The sequence below is a fragment of the Carassius carassius genome, chromosome 36 (genome assembly GCF_963082965.1).
Source record: "Carassius carassius chromosome 36, fCarCar2.1, whole genome shotgun sequence".
NCBI classification, from domain to species: Eukaryota; Metazoa; Chordata; class Actinopteri; order Cypriniformes; family Cyprinidae; genus Carassius; species Carassius carassius.
In genome coordinates, this window is record NC_081790.1 from 18,805,344 (window position 1) to 18,826,052 (window position 20,709).

Sequence of the window (20,709 nt, forward strand, 5' to 3'; positions counted from 1 at the left end):
CATAAAAATAAATACATTAAATCTTTTTTTTTTTTTTTTTTTTTTGGTATGTTAGTTACACAATTATCTGTATGTAGCATTTAATTCAACATAAACTCTTCTTGCCTCTGCTTACCCCATCACAGGAAAACTCTATCCGAGTACTCTACCCTGAAATAAAATGCACTTCATGGGGTTTACTTACTTTTTTCACAACACTGTATTTTATCACGAAATTGTAAATATAAATTGTCTGTTTTCCAGCACCAAAGGGCTCACGATGATCCTGTGGCTCAGAAATACACATTCCATGATGTCATCACTGCTGGGTGGGATGCGCCCATCAAACTGAGGGTCCTGCAGAGCCGTTGTCTAGTGCCCGGACTTTACGCCACACACCTACAGCGCTGGCTCACACACTATCACTCCAGTCAGGTATTGAGCGGAGTTCATGCGTGTCCATAGATGCGCTGTGCAGTTGAGGATGTTTCTATGATTTAAGTTAACCGCTTTGTTTCTTTTCAGATCCTGGTCCTGGATGGACAATTGCTGAGGACTGAACCAGCTTCAGTGATGGACAAAATCCAGAAGTTTCTAGGCCTGACAAACACGCTCAACTACCACAAGATTCTTGCGTAAGAAGCTTGTCCCCAAAAGTTCCTCATTTCTCTTTTTTGATTGACAAATAAAATTCATTAATATGCGATACATTATTGAGCACCTGGAGTGTATGGTTTAGAGCTGCTTTGAAGTGTTTCACAGTAGTCTCCTCGTCTGACAGGTACACAAGAGTGCTTGTTAATTCTTTGCCTTCTCTTCCACCTAGTGAAAACTCTTTCACTTTAGTCAAGCCCTTCCACTTGTCTCTCGATCTGTCTCATTCTCTGTCTCATGCTGTACCACATAATCTCATAAGCAGTAACATCTGTCAGCCACATCTCCCACTAGACAATGAAGGTGGTTTGCCCTGTATAGCCTCCCAGGAGGCCTTGCTGTGCACCATCTGTTTGTTATGTTCCCTTACAATTAGGCAGATGTTGAAACATTGCCCTGTTTTTGCTGCCTGTCCTTCATTTTGTCCCTTCCTTCCTGCTGCAGGTTCGATCCGAAGAAGGGTTTCTGGTGCCAGGTGCTAGATGGAGGGAAGACCAAATGCCTGGGCAAGAGTAAAGGGAGGAGATATCCTGACATGGACGTTGATGTGAGATTATGATTCTGGTTCATATTCCTGGTTCAGTTAAAAACATTCCTGTCTTTTGGGGGTTGTTTGGCATTAAAACGGATGTTGAAAGGGGAAAAGGAAGCTTGTTCAGACATTTTTGGTATATTTGACTCAAATCTCTTCAGTTTTCATAATCTAAGTAGTAAAAACTGCATAAAATCATCTTAGAATCAGATTTTTTGCAATACAATACCATTCAAAATTCTGGTCTCATTTTTTTCTAATGCGGTTTCTAATGCTCATCATTACTCTCATTTTTTTTTTTACAGATACAAAACAATATATATATATTTTGTGAGAATTTCATGTGATGGCAGCTATTACTCCAGTCTTCAGTGTCACATGATCTATGAGAAATCATACTAATATGATAAAACATTTCTTATTACCAGTGTGAAAAACAGTTCCACATGTATTTGATAAACACATTTATTTGAAATAGAATTATGTAAGAGTGTAAATGTCTTTACTGTGTCTTTGGTCAAATTAATGTGCCCTTGCTGAATTAAACAATTATTTCTATCATAAAAATGTATATTTATTTACACATAAATAAGACATCACTAGCAGATAAAGTACATATAATAAAGTATAGTCTTGATATTTCACAAAATGCTCTTCAGTAGATTTTAGAAGTTAATTTCTCTTGCAAATACGAGCTCTAGACACTGATGACTTGCCTGAGGATGTAAACAAATGCTACGTGAAATGTTTATGACGTCTTTTCACGGTTTAAAAACTAATTGAGCGATTACGTGAGGGGTGAGATGATCATTCATGTTTATTTTGCATTAAAGCTAGTAATAAAAGAGAAAGGGATGATCACACTCACTCGTGCACCGTGCTGGCGTTAGAACTAATGCATTTATACAGCAATTGTTTTTGTTTTTTTTGTTTTTTTTGTTTTTTTTATCCCAGAGATATATAAATAGCCTATTTTTTGCTAAATTCTTGTTAATTCAGGGACATTCAGTCTGGTGTATTTTCTACAAGGGCACAACTTCAGTCAGATCTTTTAACAGACTATGATAAAGAGAGGCTCAGTTGGATGCTGAGGACCTTGATGTTACCTTGAGGCTTCTTGGCAGACACATCAGAGTTAATGAGGGGTGAAAGAACAGGCTGATGTGTCGTGGCTTTGCAGACGCAGTGGCAGTGGCAGCACTCCTCAGAGAAAGAGCTGTACACAGAGGGGGACACTGTCATTTAACACTCACAGTCACAGCAGTGGCTAAAGGTTCATGACCTTTTCTAGCCCGGAGGTGTTTGCTCTAATATCCAGTCAAAAATATTTAGCTTTTTAGCATGGCTTTTTCTAACCATTTTAAAAGTAGATGAGTGATGCTGATGATGTTAAAAGGAATGAAGATGTAATGGTGTGTGTGTGTGTGTGTGTGTGTGTGTGTGTGTGTGTGTGTGTGTGTGTGTGTGTGTGTGTGTGTGTGTGTGTGTGTGTGTGTGTGTGTGTGTATATGGATGTATGGATGTATGTCTCTAATGATTTTCAGGTTATTGCTTATATTGAATAAAATAAAATGATAAACTGAATAAAATGAAAATAAATTGCTTAACGGATTAAATCCTACTAATGAATTTGAATATCGCAACATTATAATGTACAGAATGAAAAAAATATTATGATATTTTCTTAATTTGCTAAAGATTTAACTGTTTTATTAAATTGGATTTAAATTTGTTAAAGTGTTTTTAAAAATCCAGTCTAATCTAAATGTAAAAATAAAAACTTAATAATGCCCCATATAGCTTGAGCATGACTTTACATATTGTGCATTTCATATTTGCAGAAAAACTGACTCCATCCTCTTCCTCCACAGTCCCGGACCTTCCTGAGAGAGTATTACCATGAGCACAACATTGAGCTCTCCAAGCTGCTGTACAAAATGGGCCAGCCGCTGCCTAGCTGGCTTAGGGAGGAGTTGCTTCACAGCAGGTAACCTGAAGAGGGGGGTGGGGACACACTGGTCAGACTCGGACACCCCTCCTTCTGCTCTTGAGGGGACTCGCCCTCTTGTCCACCCCTGTAAGCCGCCGGCCACAGTTGTTGGTCAAGTCTCCTCCAGCGGCTTTGTGGACCTTCAGTTCGGAGAACTGAGCTTCTAGAGGACATGACAAAGAGGTAGAGAAAGATGCCCTTAGGTGCGCTAGTGGCTCTGTTCCGTTTTGGAGAACAGTGATGTGCCCAGGACATAGCCCTGGGGTACACCCACTACAATCCTTGGCTCTAACATGGGATCACAACGGGAGGCTTCCAAAAAACATTCTACTTGTCTGGTGTGTTGAAGTACCAGGAAGACATAATGTCAGAACAAATGGACATATATGGGAATGGAGGGCACATATTTATTTGAGCTGTAGGACATACACAAGTCTGCAACAGATAAATAAGTGCCAGAGTGGTTGGTACCTTAAAGTCAGACTTTCTTTGTTTTCTTGGTTAAATATTATTTTAACATTCATTTCATGTGTTGTTTTCCACAACACAAGGCTGTTCACCTTGTAGTTTCATATTTCTGTTTCAAACTTTTTTTTATTTCATAGGATATTAAGCCCATTCGTTACAGATGCACCCTCTGGGCTTAAAATGTGACATTTAAAGGTGAATTTTCATTACGATGTATTTATGGCTATTAGTTGCGAATCCACAGGACAGCTTAATAATGTGTGATAAATTGTGGTACTAAAACACAGATAAGCTACATCCATAATCAATGTGACTGTAAATATGAAACTGTAAAAAAAGCTGGGTATGTTTTTGGCCCGTTATATGTGTAGTAACTGCCTTAATGCAACTTAATCAAGCCAATTACGGTTAAATTCACTAAAGTATCCAAACTGATGTGTTTTGACAGGCCTTAGGGGCTGATCTATTTGATCTTAATTTGAATGATGAATGTCGAGAACTGGACATTATATCACAGATTTCACTGGAGTGTTAAGTAAGGGTTTTGTAGTTTTAATAGCGATCCGTAAAACCTGTCCGCCAATAATCCTTTTATCACCTTTTTTATCTTGTTTTATTGAATGTTTTACCCTTTTTAAGTTTTTATGTGATTTTTTTTTTTAGCATATCACAATATCTTATCACTTTGCATTCAGGGTTGTCTTCAGAATGTGTCCAGGAATGTATTGTCTCTGCCAAGAGACCATTTTAAAAGGCCATTTCATATGACTTGTGTTCTGTGGGAACCGTTGACTGCTACTAAACCATATGAATTACACCCATGAATGTAAGCAAGGATGCTATATAATAGACACAATGCCTTTTCAGTGGCAGGCAGGGCGATCCACAGAATTTCCACAAAGCCCCTTAACCCAGTCGCTGGGGCTGAATTAAACCACTGCGCTAATGGATTTAATTTCTCTTGCTGCTGAAATGAGAAGTCATGAAACAAACCCAAATCTCATTTTATGTATAACATAAAAATAATTGGATTTAATTTCTATCCCTTCTGTTTTTCATCCATCTTTGAAAGGTTTCTGTGCACTTTCTTCCGTACTTCCATGCACAATTACAGCAGACTCACTTCATGCAGCATGTATCAGTCTCCTCTAACAGCTGTGCGCTTACAGTCATTTGGCATTTCAATTCAAGTCTGTCAATTCAAAGTCATCCTTTGGTCAAGCGTTTTCATAACACTTGTTAGTTCTGGGAGAAAAAAAGGCACCAAAAAGTACAAATTGAACTATGTTTGATGATTAATCACCCCTGATATTCCCGGCTTTAGAATGGACACTTGGGAAGGGGTCTGACAATATTACAGATGGAGAACTGACTTTCTCAGAGCGTTTATTTTCTATAATACAGATTTTATTTGTACAACCCTTAATTTTCTTCATTGACCTCAAAGTGTAATGCTTGAGAAGCACAATGTTTGTGTTGTTGACTGAGGAGTGGAAAAGCATACAATGCATATCTCGTGTGCAAGGATATCACTTCACACCCAGATATGTGCACCAGTCCACAGAGCATTTTGTATTACCAGTAACTTTTACAGAGTTTTACTTGGTTTTGGTTAAAATGTAAGTAGTTTACAATTGTGTGCGGTACAGAACCCTGCACCTTACATGCTGCTCTCGGATTCGTCATAATCACATGTGTAACCTTTTTTTTTTTTTTATTGTTATTATCATTTAGTATTTCTGCTTCCAAGCCCACAACTGACATCTAATAATGCAATATTATGTTTCCTGGTAAAATGGGAGGTTTTGCACGAAGCACAAAATTATGTTTAAATAATATGTGTCGGAGTGTACAGAGCCCATTTATTTTGAGTGAATGGAACAGAGAGAGGTTATAAAATATGAATGAACTAGTTATGAATTTTATTGTAGACATCAACCACACTCACACAGACATGCAGAGAGTCCCCATGACTTTCACACTGCCAATATTGTGCTTTCTGTATCATAATGAAGGGTATGAATAGATGGAATAAAATAACTGTAAGGTAATAATCATCTGAACTGTACAAATAAACCTACCGTTGTTAATATTTTTTATTGTTAGTAGCCAATATTTTTGTGATTAATTTGCAAATAAAGAAACCACTGTCTTTTTATTTATTTTTTTGTCTTTATTAAATACACATGTATTATTTCAATGAGTACATAATACACACAAGTATGTATCTTATGTATACATATATACACATGGCATTTAATATTTGAAAAAAAATTTTTTACTCTGATGGTTTAGACATTGCAGTGTAAAAAACATATTTTTATAGTAATACTAGTTAAATTTAAATATTGTGAATCTTGACACTTTTCATAAGATGCTCAAGACACATTTAAGGTGATAAATATTTAACCCTGTAATTTATATGATAGGTTGTTTGCTTTTAATGTTTATGGAGATGCATGAAATTAACAGGCATCGACATAAACTTATCATATAATTGTTTTTCGAGTTTAAAAAATATTGTATTTCAATATTGTTACTATTATTATTTCACAAAGATGTTCCAAAAAAAAAAAAACGTATTTAACATTAAAGAATAGCTTTTGTTAATAAGGGGACCACTATAAAAAGGGACAGATTTGAGTACAGATCAAATAACAATTACAGCAATGATTATATATTTTAAACAAATTCTGTGGCTTTGGCCACCTTTATATGAATGCATTCTTAAAAGAAGCATATTTACATACGGATTAGCAGCCTTACGGCTGATCCTTGTCCCATGAAACACTGGAGTGTCACTGGCTGGTTTGATTTTTTATAACAAACATAAACTACAGCTGCATCTCAATCTGTCAGCGGCAGGGCATCTGTGAGCATGGCTTGCATCCACATCACACACTCAGCAAAACAGAGTGCATATTGGCCAGAGCTGTACACTCCATCATTCTGACACTGCCAATGAGCCGCTACATTAACCACAGACTGTTCATTTACATTTGGATGGCTGAACACTCTTAGTATAGCCACAGTATATATGGTCTGTGTGGGTTGTTTTACTAGGTGAACATGCAATCTAGATGCATACACTGTCCTAAAAGACATTTGTCATTTTGAAGAAGTCTCTTGTTGTTGACCTAGAACATAACGTAGCCTGGGGATATTGAAATCTTTCAGTTGTTGTTACTTGGCGTACAATCTTGATCCGAGAATCGCGTTTCAAAAACAGCATAATGTATGATATATACTTGTTCCCTTTGCAACATTATTTAAGGAAACCAAAATCTGTCTTGCTGCTGGCATACAGTATTTCTATTACCCTTTAACAAAATCACACGAAAAATATTAACAAACAACTTACGTTTTACACACAAACGTACAATACAAATAAATGTATAGTAGGAATGCCACAGTAAATGCAAGAGCATTAACTAAAGATTGAAATATTTGTTCTTATTGCATGTTTTATAATTATTATTAATCACAGGTTTAATAAAGCATGTTTTTTTATCTGCGATGTTGCGTGTAGAAACTGTTTTAAGTATTTGTCACAGTAGAAAATACATTACAAAATTTCACCGGACACAACTAAGAAAAAAAAGATGGATAGATAGATAGATAGATAGATAGATAGATAGATAGATAGATAGATAGATAGATAGATAGATAGATAGATAGATAGATAGATAGATAGATAGATAGAAAAACAGCGTACATATTAAATACAGAGATTGTATTTGTTTTTTTTAAAGTAGGAAAGAAAGAAATATAGCATACAGGCTCAGGGGACTTTTATTGTACACACAAACACACACTATCACTTCCGTTCGTGGAAGCTGAATCACAACCCGGAAGCGATTTCACCTTCCTTTCCTGTTTCGGCCTCGATCAGATACACACGTAGGTAAGGCTTTATAGTTTCAATCCACTAAAATCCTACCTTCATTCAGATTGTTACGTATAAAAGTGAACCTCGGTAACGTTCCACAACACTTCACGCACCAAAAGAACGTGATATTAATCCCAGAAATGGTGATAAGTGCGGTATTTTAGTCGGATGTCCAGTGTTGCTGTAGCGGGGCTCTCGTGAGCGCAGCTGCATGATCCGCTATAGTTACTTGTATTCAGTTTGTGAGAAATGTGCTCAAGTTCTCGTGCAAGTCTTGGCTAAAAATATCTTCAACGTTTCATGAGTCGACTTGAGCTAATAACAATGTAGCTTTATAAGCCCCCATTTGGCATCCAAAAGAATAATGTCGAGGAAAATTAGGACTTTTCTAGATGACCTGGTATTTCATTAAGTTGTTTGTCAGCAGTTCACACTGAATTACGTTAACTGAATTATGTCTGTAGCTTATAACTATCTTGGTTTAAACGCTTGGTTGCACTCCAGCATGTTTGCTAGAAGATGCGAGTCCTATTTTCAGTCAAATGGTCAAAAAGAGCATTTTATCAAGAAGTTAAAGTCTCAGAACACGGAGTTAATAATCATTAGTCCCTTGATGATTTTCATGTGATGTTGACCCAACTGTTAATTGTTGTTTTTCAGCAATGGCACCTCGCAAGGGTAAGGAAAAGAAGGAAGAGCAGGTCATCAGCCTGGGACCCCAGGTTGCAGAAGGAGAGAATGTGTTTGGAGTCTGTCACATCTTCGCATCCTTCAATGACACCTTCGTCCACGTCACTGACCTCTCCGGCAAGTAAGTACCGCAAGAGCATGGAGAAATACCTCTATGCACATGAAAAGCACAAATACCAGCAAAACAAATGAAATTAGGTTTTTAATCTGCACAGTGAAGTGTCAGATACCACAGTGATTTCAACTCAAATTTTGCCTTAAAGGGTTAGTTCACCGAAAAAATGTCATTAATAACTCATCCTCATGTCGTTCCAAACCCTTAAGACCTCCGTTCATCTTCAGAACACAGTTTAAGATATTTTAGATTTAGTCCAAGAGCTTTCTGATCCTCCATTGAAAATATACGTACGGTATACTGTCCATGTCCAGAAAGGTAAGAAAAACATCAAAGTAGTCCATGTGACATCAGAGGGTCAGTTAGAATTTGTTGAAGCATCAAAAATACATTTTGGTTCAAAAATGTAAAAAAAAAAAAAAAAGATGACTATTCAGCATTGTCTTCTCTTCCGTGTCTGTTGCGAGTGCGTTCACAACACTACAGTGACGATGCTGATGTGTTGTCTTTGTTATTGGGCGCACCAGAAAACACGTCAACAGTGTCATATGTCAGCAGCGTCGTGAACTCGCTCACAATAGACCCGGAAGAGAAGACAATGCTGAAAGTCGTCATTTTTTTTATTTTTGAACGAAAATGTATTTTTGATGCTTAAACAAATTCTAACTGACCCTCTGATGTCACATGGACTACTTTAATGATGTTTTTCTTACCTTTCTGGACATGGACAGTAGCTAGACCGTACACACAGCTTCAATGGAGGGACTGAGAGCTCTCGGCTAAATCTAAAATATCTTAAACTGTGATCTCCATTTTTGGGTGAACTGACCCTTTAATTCTGTATTGCTCTAAATGTGCACTTCACTTGTCTATTCCAAACCTGTGGTTTTCATTTTCACCAAAAAAAAGAGTTTGTACTTTATCATAAGCTTTGCGATTAGCTTTGTGTGATGCCCAAACTAAAATGTAAGTTGTTAGAGTGTAGCCATCTCTTTCATTGGACTGTTTTCCCATAAAGATTTTTAAAACGTAATCTTTTAGGACTTATAGTCCATGAACAAAAACCAGCCAGTTGTGAGGTGATTCACAACATAACAAAAATATTGATTTGGATCATAAAAGTATTTGAAAATCAAATGAAAAGACAGAGGTGTAAGAATGTACACTTGTAAGCTGTAAACACCTCGCGTCCCTTTAAGTAGTGCAAATGATACAATTACATACATACACAAACACACACACATAGGGCTGGGCGATATATAAAAAAAAATGATATCTCGATATTGTCAAAATGTTTAGGATATTCGATATATATCTCGATATGTTTGCATTTAAATAATACAAAATAAAACATGATTTTCTTTTGCCCATTAAAAAAAAAAACTATTTAGATTAAAAAGCTAATTTAAGCAGTTAAAAAATCTAGACCAAGAGATCACTTACTGCTTTTTATTAAATTAATACATGTAGGCCTATATGTAAAAGCAGTGAAGCAGTGCAAATTAAGTAACAGTTACAGAAAGTGCATTCTGTCAACTTTTTAGTGCATGCAATTAACAATTTAAACTATGCAACTGGGATAAGTATTTTATTTTAATTTTTTTAACACGTTTTTAAGCTAAAAACACAAGTCTGTCAACTGTCTACGGTTTTAAGAGAAGCTCTGTGGCATGAAACTATGTTCCTACTGACACTAAAAACCCTCTTAGATGGGGAGCTAGTTGCTGAAGCACATAGCTATTTCTTATATAAATATATATAAATGAATACCAAAGACTTTTGCATTCTCTCTGTCTATATTATGGAAACTGGTAAACATATCAGTGAAATTCCCCAATAGTAATTCCAAATGGCCATAGCCTATGTTTCTCTATTCAAACATCAGCGGTCGAGTAAGTGCATTTATTTTGCGATCACAAATGCAAACAATACAGTTGAGATCTCACGACAGAACACAGACCGGCTGAACGACGCTTTCATTAGATCGCTCAATTCCAGCTTGTTAGTGTTTTCAGATTTTCGTCGGCGGCTCTTCCGCAATGAGGAGTGAGCATGTGCGCATGGTTGCCAGATTGCTTAAAATAAGCAAACACCGGGCAGAAAATGTATCCTTGTAACAGTGGAGCTCTAATTCGGAGATTTAAACTCTTGTTATCTGGCAACCGCTATCATTACAGCTCTCGTAGTAGAGGGGCGTAGAGCAGTCAGCAGTTACAGGTTCCTTTTTTGGACATTCGGCGCATTCTTTTGGGAAAGTATGCTTGAATTTGAAATATTCGATATTCCCGATATATTCAAATTGTACATCGTCATCAAATTTATTCCGATACTATCGCTAATATTCGATATATCGCCCAGCCCTACACACACACAAATTTAGTTTTGGGAGCATAGGGAGATTGTCCTTAATAGTATTTCAAGGGTGTGGATGAGTTCTGAAATGATTTTGCATGATTTGCTAGTCGGGATTCTTTGATTGAATGGATCTCCAGGAGTTCCACTGTTAAACATTTGACCCCCCCGCCCCCCATGGAAAAAATAAATGGGATTTTTACTTCTGGACCTACTGTTGAACTACATTGACTAATCATTCCTATCCCTTCTCTGTGGTTTTCTATTTGAATGTGACTGTTAGATGCATCATATCAGGGTTTTACGTCAACAACGTTTGCATATGAGACGCATAACTTGTAGTTGCCACATTTTAACATTTAATTTTGGAAAGAAAAAAAAACAACCTGTCAACACCCAAATTTTTAGTTTGTGAAGAACTGCTACATAGCATGCAATATGTTTTGGCAGTTTTATATCTTAGAGTAATTTAATTGTAAATAGTACCCATGATTTTCTTAAATGCGTTTTCAGTTTCATAAAAAAAAAACATTTTCCAGGTGATGTATGCCATTTACCATTCGGAAGGTGATTATCTTCTGACTTGAGTTTTCCTTGCTCCTGATCTCCAGAGAAACGATCTGCCGTGTTACTGGTGGGATGAAGGTGAAGGCCGACAGAGACGAGTCTTCTCCTTATGCTGCTATGTTGGCGGCTCAGGACGTGGCTCAGAGGTGCAAGGAGCTGGGGATCACCGCTCTGCACATCAAGCTGAGGGCCACTGGTGGAAACAGGTGCGAGGCCCTGAATGCACAACACATTTACAGACTACAGCTCTAATATCACGTTTATGAGAAGAACTTATGAGCTTGCATCATGATTTACTTGCTCTTCCACCCACCCCTCTCTTAAGAACCAAGACACCTGGACCAGGGGCACAGTCCGCCCTCAGGGCTCTGGCTCGTTCCGGCATGAAGATTGGCCGTATCGGTATGTTAGCGCTAGCACTGCCATCTAATGATGCCTAACGTCTGTTCAGGGTAATCTTGTTTTTGAGGAAGTCTCATTTACTTTCATTTTCTCCTACAGAGGACGTCACCCCCATTCCATCGGACAGCACCCGCAGAAAGGGAGGTCGCCGTGGACGTCGTCTGTAAACTATTGGATCTTTTCAGAATAAAACGTCAAATTATACTTTTGCATCCTGTCTTCATTGCAATGATTTCTCATGATAGCCGTGCCAAAAGCTTCGAATCTCAGCTGTTCGGCAGCCTTTAAGCTGATTACTGTATGACCGGTTTGATTATCTGATGTGTTTGTTTATTTTAAAACCAAATGAAAGAATGCTAGGGGAATACCAAGAAAACATCCTCATTCAGATTTTACCAGAATAATTTCCTCCAAGTATTTCACCCTGCGCAGACACTGACGTCACACTTCTAAATAATTATTGACTAGCTGTGTAGATTTTAAAATAAAAATGGCTTAAACTATATTTGAAGTATTGTAAAAAGATCTTATATCGGGTGACTTTTGTCTCATTTAAGGTCTATAAACTAGAATTTGAAGAGCCGGTTTTCATTTTTGGTGCATTTTTTTATGTTGGGCAAGATAATTGAAAGTGAAAGCATTGCAGTTCATAGGGATAGTTCGCCCAAAAAAAAATCCAGTCGTTTGCTCATCTTCATGTTACATTTGACTTTCTTCTGTTTAACACGATAATATTTCAAAAACATTTTTAATCAAACGGCCAGAGTTCCATGGTAATTCTCATCAGTGGCTACCATCAGCTGTTTGGTGACCAATATTCTTTTAGAATATCTATTTTTGTGAACATCGAAATTAATACAAGTTTGGTGAAACCGGAGAAGAACGGATGACGGAGTCTTCATTTTTGGGAGAACTGTTCCTTTAATATGTATTTTAGGATTAGGGAAATAATCATGTTAAAGTCTGTCTATTATTTTTACTGAGGGAAAAAAGCCATCTATTTCAACTTAAATATAAAAAAAATATATATATAAAAAATAAACCTCAAACATTTCAATATTCCTTCAAAAAAGTTTACCATGGTAACAGGCCGCTCGAGCTTGTAAATACTGTCTTTGTTACGCGTTTGTATTGGATAAGTATCTTATATTACAAAAGGTGTTGTTTAAAAGCATTTTAGATTTTTAAAAAAACAAGTCTGGCAAAACCGAGCGACACCATTGAATAATTTGCACACTTTAATGACTAGCTTTACGTGGAAACAGTTCATTCCAGTTCACTTTTGTCTGACAACTGATGATGCAGTCCTTCATAACCAATGAAATAATAAACTCCAGGCACTTTCATCCGAGTGTCGCCGCTGGACTCTCAGTTCTCATATTTTCATACTAGTGCTCTGTTACAAAAACCCCTGGAGCAAACTAACAACATTTTGAGAGGTTTTTCTGACTATCGAGCAGAAATGTCCACCGACGGAAGCGACGGACCACTTCTCAGATCTCCAAGTGAGACGACCTCAATCAACATGGGAACTCAGAGAAGGTGAACAAACATAGTTTTTATTAGTTTTATAGATAAATCTTATTTATTTACTCCACTGGCATATGTTAAATGGAGGTAAACGGAAAGTGTTTGAGTGTGAAGAGCTGTTTTGTGTTATTTCTTCAATAATTAGGCAGAAAAAAACTGTAATATGTGACTTTTATAATATATCGCTATATATTTAGTCATCCTTGTCAGTGTTTCATTTAAAAACCAAACTAAACTATAATACATTTTAGTGAAAATGATGCATTGTATGTGTTATGTGTTCTGAAATGTTTGTGCAAACTGCGCATTTTCTAACATTTTAAATGATCACACGTCATCTTACATATCTGATTAATAACTCAGTACAGATTAAAATACCAGACACGCTATTCGATTTTCTAGTGCTTTTAAGAGCTCAGAATATTTGACTAAAAAAGAAAATATTTAAAATATATATTATATAATAATATTATTATTTTTTTTAAACTATTTTTTATGTAAAACAAAATTCTATATAAGACTTTTCTGTCCCTTTTAGGACACGTAACAATTTTGAAAGATGACTTAAAAAATATTTGTTAGTTTTTGTTGTTGTTGGTTTTTTTTTTTTGCCACAACCATTTCAATCATTTGAATGCACTGGTCTATGTTTCCTAACAGATCTAACAATCAGGCCCTGAAGGTGGCAGGAGTGACTCTGCTGGCCGGCATACTAATCGCAGGTCAGGCCTTCACCGCCTACATGGCCTACGGCCAGAAGGAGCAGCTCAACACCCTGGAGAGACGCAGCGACCGCCTGCAGGAGATCAGCCGCAAGTCTGGTCAGCCAGTATCTATTTTATGGCCTTCTCATCATACTACTTTTTAAATCACCCTTAACCCATAAGGGTCCTCTAATGAAAGCATAATAAATCAGACTTTCTTCCCCTTTTTTGTGCAGTAATGCGTGCCCCCTTGCAAATGCATCTCCCCATGAGCTCCCTCGCTCTGAAATACGAGGAAGAGCCCGAGGAGAAGAAGGTAAATCTCATTTCCTCTCCTCTTCTTGAATGTGGGCTGGCAGCCACTTGATGTCAGGATTGAGTCGGAAAACGAAATGGTTTTTATTTCGAAATGAGGACTATCAAAACAGGAAGCCATAAACGAAAATATCAAATTAGATATAAAACAAAATATAAATCCTGCCATCTACAGCTTTCTCATCTCATTCATTTGTCATCATGCTCTTGTTTTTCAGGATTCCTCTTCCTCAAATCCCAAACCAGGTATCAAGATCTGTTTCGAATCAAATCATTTCTTAGCAGTTTTATGTTTTTTGCTCACACATATGTGTATGCTCTGTCCCACAGAGCTCACCCAGTGCCAGAAGGAGGCTTCTGGGGAGGTCAAGAGTCTTCTGCCATCTTTCCGCCCCAGGTGTGATGAGAACGGAGACTATCTGGCTGAGCAGTGCTGGGACAAGACTGAGTTTTGCTGGTGTGTGGACAAGAACGGCATCGAGATGCCTGATTCCCTGACCAACGGCACTACTAAGTGTCAGGACTTCAATTCTGGTATGAACTGAATATATCTGTGTTATAAAAGGACATGGAAGCGGATTTATTCCCTAACGTACATGACAAACTCACAATAATTATATTAAGATCAAATATGCTACATGTTCAGAAATAAATCCAGCTTTCCTTTTATTGTATCACATAATTTAAAGCAACTTTATGTAACTTTTTTTTTTATATCGGTTTCAAAAGCATTCTTATGGTACACTGATATCTAATAAAGCAAACAGCTGCTGTTTCTTTCCCACACTTCTCAAATATCTGCCCTGGGAGCAGGTAGAAAATTCTGCAAAAAAAAGTTATTAAATAAAAATATGCAGCAGATATGACTTACAAATTACACTCATGTACCTTTAGGTGTCTCCAAATTAGCAAAATACACAAAAATGCATACAGTTGCTTTAAGGAACTTAATCAACAATGAAATAATAATTTTATTTTACTGCCATTTTCCAGTTAAGAGTAAGGTTTATTCATCTTCATGAATGCAGTCACCTGACTTGCGTTTTGTTTTCATTTAGCAGTTTCAGATTTGAAATGTAGCCAATGGTGTTAAATGATACATAACTCTAATATAAATCATTCTCTGCAGAGCCTCCGTTGGGAAGAGATGGCCACTGAAGAGGAGCAGCGAAGAGCAAGTTCAAATATAAATAGCATTTTCTGCTATCTTTAACAGTTCTACTTTCACATTTAATGGCTTGGTTTGGGGTAAAGAGCTTTTTTCAGCCGATTAAGATATTTTGCTGTCACAATAATGGAAAATAAAATTAAATGTTTTCTGTAATAATTGTACTGGTAATTATTACAGACTATAGTAGATTCTGCAGTGTTTACCTTTTATGAAAAACTTTCACTTGATGCAATTGCTTTTTTTAACAAACCTTTGTAAATTGGATCAAGAAAGAGAAGTAATATGTAGAAGGATAGCTGAAATTGGACAAAGGATAGCTAACAAAGATGGACAATAAAATTCATTACTAACTACTTGTGTGCCCCGTGTCTGATTTATACAGATTCCTGTAACTTTAAAGCCGAAATGCTTGCAGAACACCTGAATCTGTCTCTGCCCTGATTTCCATCTTTGTACTATTTCGTCATCGGTCACTATCGTAGCGTAGGCTACTATCTTAGTTAGCATACAGACCTTTTTTTTAAAAAAAAGTACTTTCATCCACAGTACTTTCAACAATTGTTTATTTTTCCTCTTATATTTTTCCTATTAAAATTATTAACCATACATTTTCTAGACCCAAGTTTTATTCATTAAAATACAACATTTTCAAAAACCCCATGCAATGAAAAACATGCAATGAATGTAAAAGAATCTTTGCACAAAAATATATCACACATGATGGAAATGATATTAGAAGCCATGACAAAGAAAAACTTTACTCACATAAAGCAAAGGAAAGAATTTCTATTTTTCAAAACTATTCTTTTGATAAAACTTTTTATGTAGAAAAAGTATGTATTATGATATGGATTACACTTTAAAACCTCACCACTCCATGCAAAAAACAACAACTGCATGATACTCAGATTTCATCCTCAAATTGGACTACTTCCTGTTTTCTATTTCACTTCTAAAGGCTGACTTCCATTATATTTATTAAAAGCAGAAGTGGTTGAGTGTGGTAAAGTGCAACATTTATTTATCTGACAACTACATAAAAGGCTTCAGCAACTCAAGTCCAGCGATCTCTGACACTTGACAGGCACAGGAATCAATGCCAGACATTATTTACAAAGTGTGTTGTGCCTGATTGTTCACCTGTTTAGTGCAAATCTCAATTTAAAAAAAAGGCATTGGAAAAAATATTCATTTAACTGACAGAACATTGACATTTTGAGCATATTAAGAACTGATAAATAACACTTTGGACATCTGTACCATTTTAAGGAATTTAGGTGCATAGTGTCTTTCAAAAAAAGCTGTTGTAACAGCACCGACCTAACCCACTTTAAATAGAAACAAAGCCTAAAATTGCTAACCAAAGTATCATCTAAATACATCCAGTTATTCTATGTGGTCTGATGAGTGGATCTCAGCTGAGGTTCGTTTATGTTTCTGGATGAGGCACCATTTCTGAAATTGTTTTATTGGCTCCCTCTATCTCTTCTTAAATGAGCTGAAGTAGTTTTTTATAGTCTGCTCAACGTTAGGCACTTGATAGCTCTGAGCAGCATAGATGCCTGTGCAGGTTCCTACAAGAACTCCCAGGACCGCAGAGGAGCGGAGCTTCGCCACCACATACCCAGCCAAAAAGCCCTTCAGGAAGGGGGAACTGAGCACACTTCCACCCTAAATTGAGGAAGAGGGAAAAAAACTGTGTGAGAGAGAAACTTGAACACAGAACTCCATAAGGCAAAATAATCAGATGGACTCTTTTTACAATTTTGAATACTGAATTTTCAATGAAGGCAAAGATCAGAAAGTACAGCTGCTCTATAGCAGTGAAATCCCATTCACTTTCTCTATAGAAGAACTGTTTTTTTAACGGGATCCCATAACCCTTTAAATAAACCTATTGTGACCCACAAGGTTGGTAATCAATTTTATATGCTTGTGTTAAAACCATCTGGCCAGATTATGTCAACTCATTTTTTTTTAAAGCTGCAGTCTGTAACTTTTGCCGCTCTAGCGGTCAATAAATAGAACTGCATGCATCTTGCGGAAGAACATTGTAGCCGGAACTACTTCTCTCAGTTTATGTGTATGATGAATCACGCAGGTAATGGGCTACTCCGCAGCGGTGCCTTCCCGAACCAGTCGAAAATAGTCCAAATATAAACACTTATTATAGGTGTACCGTGGTGATTCAGGATAAGCCAAAAACACAGTTTGGAAAATTGATTCATGGTGTATTCGCTTATTATATACATTTTGTAAATATTGAACACAAAAAAGGATGCAGCTTTTAACATTGAAACATTGAAATGCATGGTAATAGACTACATTACCCATAATTCTACAAAGAAATTCTAATAAGAAATTTGCACCAAAATAACTCTTTTATGTCCCCCAGCTTCCATGAAGCACTACAAAATATATATATAAGCATATTTTGCAATAAATTAAATATTGGTTCTATATTCATAATCAACATCTTTAAAATCAACAGTTTTAGTTATATCTATTGTTTTTATTTCTTTTGTTATTGTAGTTCTTCCGCTCATTTAAGTCATTAAAGTTCTGAAAAGTCAAATCCGTAAGACCTTCGTTCATCTTCAGAACAAAAATTAAGATATTTTTAATGGAATCTGAGAGCTCTCTGACCCTCCATAGAGAGCAAGGATATGACATCAGGGGTTCAACTGTAATTTTACAAAGCTACGGGAAAACTTTTTATGTATTCATGCATGAGCTGTCTGCTGAACGTAAACAACGCGGATTATATAGATTACATTCTGAGGTACTCTACAAAATGGGGGAAGACGGTAACTTGGGGATTTGCTGAATAAATTGTTATTTTAGTTTTCTTGGCACACAAAAAGTATTCTCGTAGCTTTGTAAAAATACGGTTGAACCCCTGATGTCACATGGACCATTTTACCGATGTCCTTGCTACATTTCCATGCGTTGATTGTGATAATATCGTTGTGGTCTATGAAGGGTCAGAGAGCTCTCAGATTCCATCAAAAATATATTCATTTGTGTTCCGAAGATGAACGAAGGTCTTAGGGGTTTGAAACGACATGAGGGTGAATAATTAATGGCAGAAATTTCATATTTTGTGTTAACTATCCCTTTAAGTACACAATTTTGCATGTATGTCTTATTTTCTGATTTTCAAATACTTTTTTAGCTTCAAATCAAAGTGTGTACTGTTGTGATTCACCTCACAGATGTTTAGTTCAATAATAATACTTATGGAAACAAGGCTGCTGAAACTAGTTCAGCATTTGTTGCACTCTCACAGCAGTGTTTTCTTTTTCCTCTCTCTCTTTTAATGAACATGCTAGATGTACGACTTCAATTGTTCAAAAATCTAAGATCCTACTGTACGTTACCTGTGGGACCCCAACTCCGACTTCATCCTCCACCCGACGCTGGATGTTATCGAGCTGGTCTTTGAGCAGAGATAGGTCTTTCAGCTGCCTGAATGGATCCTGATTAAGAAATATAAAAATTGAGAAACTAACATAAAAACAAACCGCCTCATGTTAGCTGGCTGACGGACTGTCAGCAGTGTGAGTCATCGCGGGTGTGCCAGCAGAAATGCCATTTTAACTCGGCGCCATCTATCGAACATGTTTCAGCGAAGTATTGTTAAAGGACACGATGAAGTACAGGTCTTTAACATAAAAGACAGATATTTGGCAGAGAAAATACATGTAACTTAACATTAACTGACTGTTGTCTGTTGAACTTGCAGCAATGTGACCATCTAAAACCGTAAGAAACATTAGATTTAGCTTTTTTCCGTGATCTCTCTGCCCGAAAATACTATCCAAAACAGCCAAACAATAATCGAGAACAGTATTAAAATTACAGAACAGTATGAAACTTCTAGGTAAGTTCGTGGCACACCAACCTTGTCCGCCATGTTTGCTTGAGTGGGATGATCAGAGATCCTGAGCTCGATTGAGCAACCTAAAAAACATGCCTGCTCTAGATCGCGCTCTAAGTTTGATTACACGTGTCTATCTCACGATTTTAAATAATCAGGAATTTATTTTACTGTCTATGGGAATTAGTGCTTTCAATTCCTTAATCTCGATTAATCGCAAACCAAAAAAGTTTTCTTTACATAATGTATGTATGTGTACTTTGTAGATTTATTAGGGTATATTTAAATACACACCCGTGCATGTATATATTTCAGAAAAAAATTATGTTTGTATATTAAATATATTTATTTATAATATAAATTATATGAATATAAATATAGACATGTAAATATTTTCAAAATATATTACAGTGCTGCTTGAAGGTTTGTGAACCTTTTTAATAATTTTCTATATTTCTGCATAAATATGACCCAAAACATTATCAGACTTTGTCACAAGTCTTGAAAGAAGACAGAGAACCCAATCAAACAAGTGAGACAAAAATATTTTCTTTGTCATTTATTCTGGAAAATGATACAATATTATATCTATGAGTGTCAAAAGTATGTGCATCTGTAGGATCGGCAATTCATTTGAAGGTGAAATTAGAGTCCAAAATACAAGGTATCCATGTTTCATCATAAAAGGATCATTTGCTTCCACAGTTAATTGTTTTTAAATGTTTGGCCCTCATTAATGTCTAGTCACTTATTAACTATATAGGAACCCTTGTGAAAATTAAATCCGTGCACTTTAGCATACTTAAAAAAGGTACTTGTTACGCAAATAGCAGTGGTTTTCAAACCTCTCCATGAATTACCTCCAACCCAGCATTGCACATCTTGTATTTCTCCCTACATCTGAGCCGCTTCAGGTCTTGCAGTCTCCACTAATGAGCTGATGAGTTGTGATAGATGTGGAAGATGAGGGAGATGTACAAAATGTGTAGGGCTGTGCATACTGCAGGACAAGTTTGAGAATCACTAGGTTATAGGGTGCAGGTAATTCAGGGTAATTAGGAAATGTTTTCCCAGTCATCTCAATGACAAAAAAAAAGTGTCTCAGTTTATGCAAGTTCACACCTACTCAGGTGCGGAAACTGAATTATTTAAAATTAAAATTAAAATGTGTTATTTTTAGTGCTGCCAAATGATTAATCGCGATTAATAACATCCAAAATAAAAGTTTTAATTTGCATAATATATGTCTGTGTTCTGTGTATTTTTATTATACACACATACTATATATATATATATATATATATATATGTATGTGTGTGTGTGTGTGTGTGTGTGTGTGTGTGTAATAAAACTTGTAAATAGTGTTGAAATATATTTTGAATTACACAAATTGTAATGAAATTGCAATTTAAAATTTAAAATATTATAAATTTTAAATTTAGCGTCAAACAACACACTATAGTTACAGCTG

General features: G+C 36.3%; 3 protein-coding genes across 6 annotated transcripts in view; 2 read left to right on the plus strand and 1 right to left on the minus strand.

Annotated features, from left to right (window-relative positions):
- Positions 1-4,123, plus strand: part of LOC132117376 (bifunctional heparan sulfate N-deacetylase/N-sulfotransferase 1-like) — a 97,267-nt gene extending 93,144 nt beyond the window's left edge. For both annotated transcript variants that reach the window (XM_059526636.1, XM_059526637.1), the window contains exons 13-16: positions 244-414; positions 505-614; positions 1,078-1,180; positions 3,037-4,123. In XM_059526636.1, the coding sequence (XP_059382619.1) occupies positions 244-414; positions 505-614; positions 1,078-1,180; positions 3,037-3,156 (504 nt within the window). In that variant the 3' untranslated portion in view covers positions 3,157-4,123. The remainder of the gene's footprint in view (positions 1-243; positions 415-504; positions 615-1,077; positions 1,181-3,036) is intronic.
- Positions 4,124-7,401: 3,278 nt separating this feature from the next.
- Positions 7,402-11,842, plus strand: LOC132116756 (small ribosomal subunit protein uS11). 2 transcript variants are annotated; one of them, XM_059525629.1, is made up of 5 exons: positions 7,402-7,527; positions 8,173-8,323; positions 11,281-11,442; positions 11,562-11,638; positions 11,738-11,842. In XM_059525629.1, the coding sequence occupies exons 2-5, from the start codon at positions 8,175-8,177 to the stop codon at positions 11,803-11,805; spliced, it is 456 nt and encodes a 151-aa protein (XP_059381612.1). In that variant the 5' UTR covers positions 7,402-7,527; positions 8,173-8,174; the 3' UTR covers positions 11,806-11,842. The 2 variants fall into 2 exon arrangements, with proteins under 2 accessions (XP_059381612.1, XP_059381611.1); XM_059525628.1 differs by having other exon boundaries at positions 7,439-7,523.
- Positions 11,843-15,513: 3,671 nt separating this feature from the next.
- Positions 15,514-19,366, minus strand: LOC132117377 (SLC35A4 upstream open reading frame protein-like). Of its 2 annotated transcripts, none has more exons than XM_059526639.1 (3): positions 19,263-19,366; positions 18,739-18,837; positions 15,514-17,029 (listed from the first exon to the last, which is right to left on the minus strand). In XM_059526639.1, the coding sequence occupies exons 1-3, from the start codon at positions 19,272-19,274 to the stop codon at positions 16,838-16,840; spliced, it is 303 nt and encodes a 100-aa protein (XP_059382622.1). In that variant the 5' UTR covers positions 19,275-19,366; the 3' UTR covers positions 15,514-16,837. The 2 variants fall into 2 exon arrangements, with proteins under 2 accessions (XP_059382622.1, XP_059382623.1); XM_059526640.1 differs by lacking the exon at positions 19,263-19,366 and adding an exon at positions 19,113-19,136.
- Between the last annotated feature and the right edge of the window lie 1,343 nt (positions 19,367-20,709).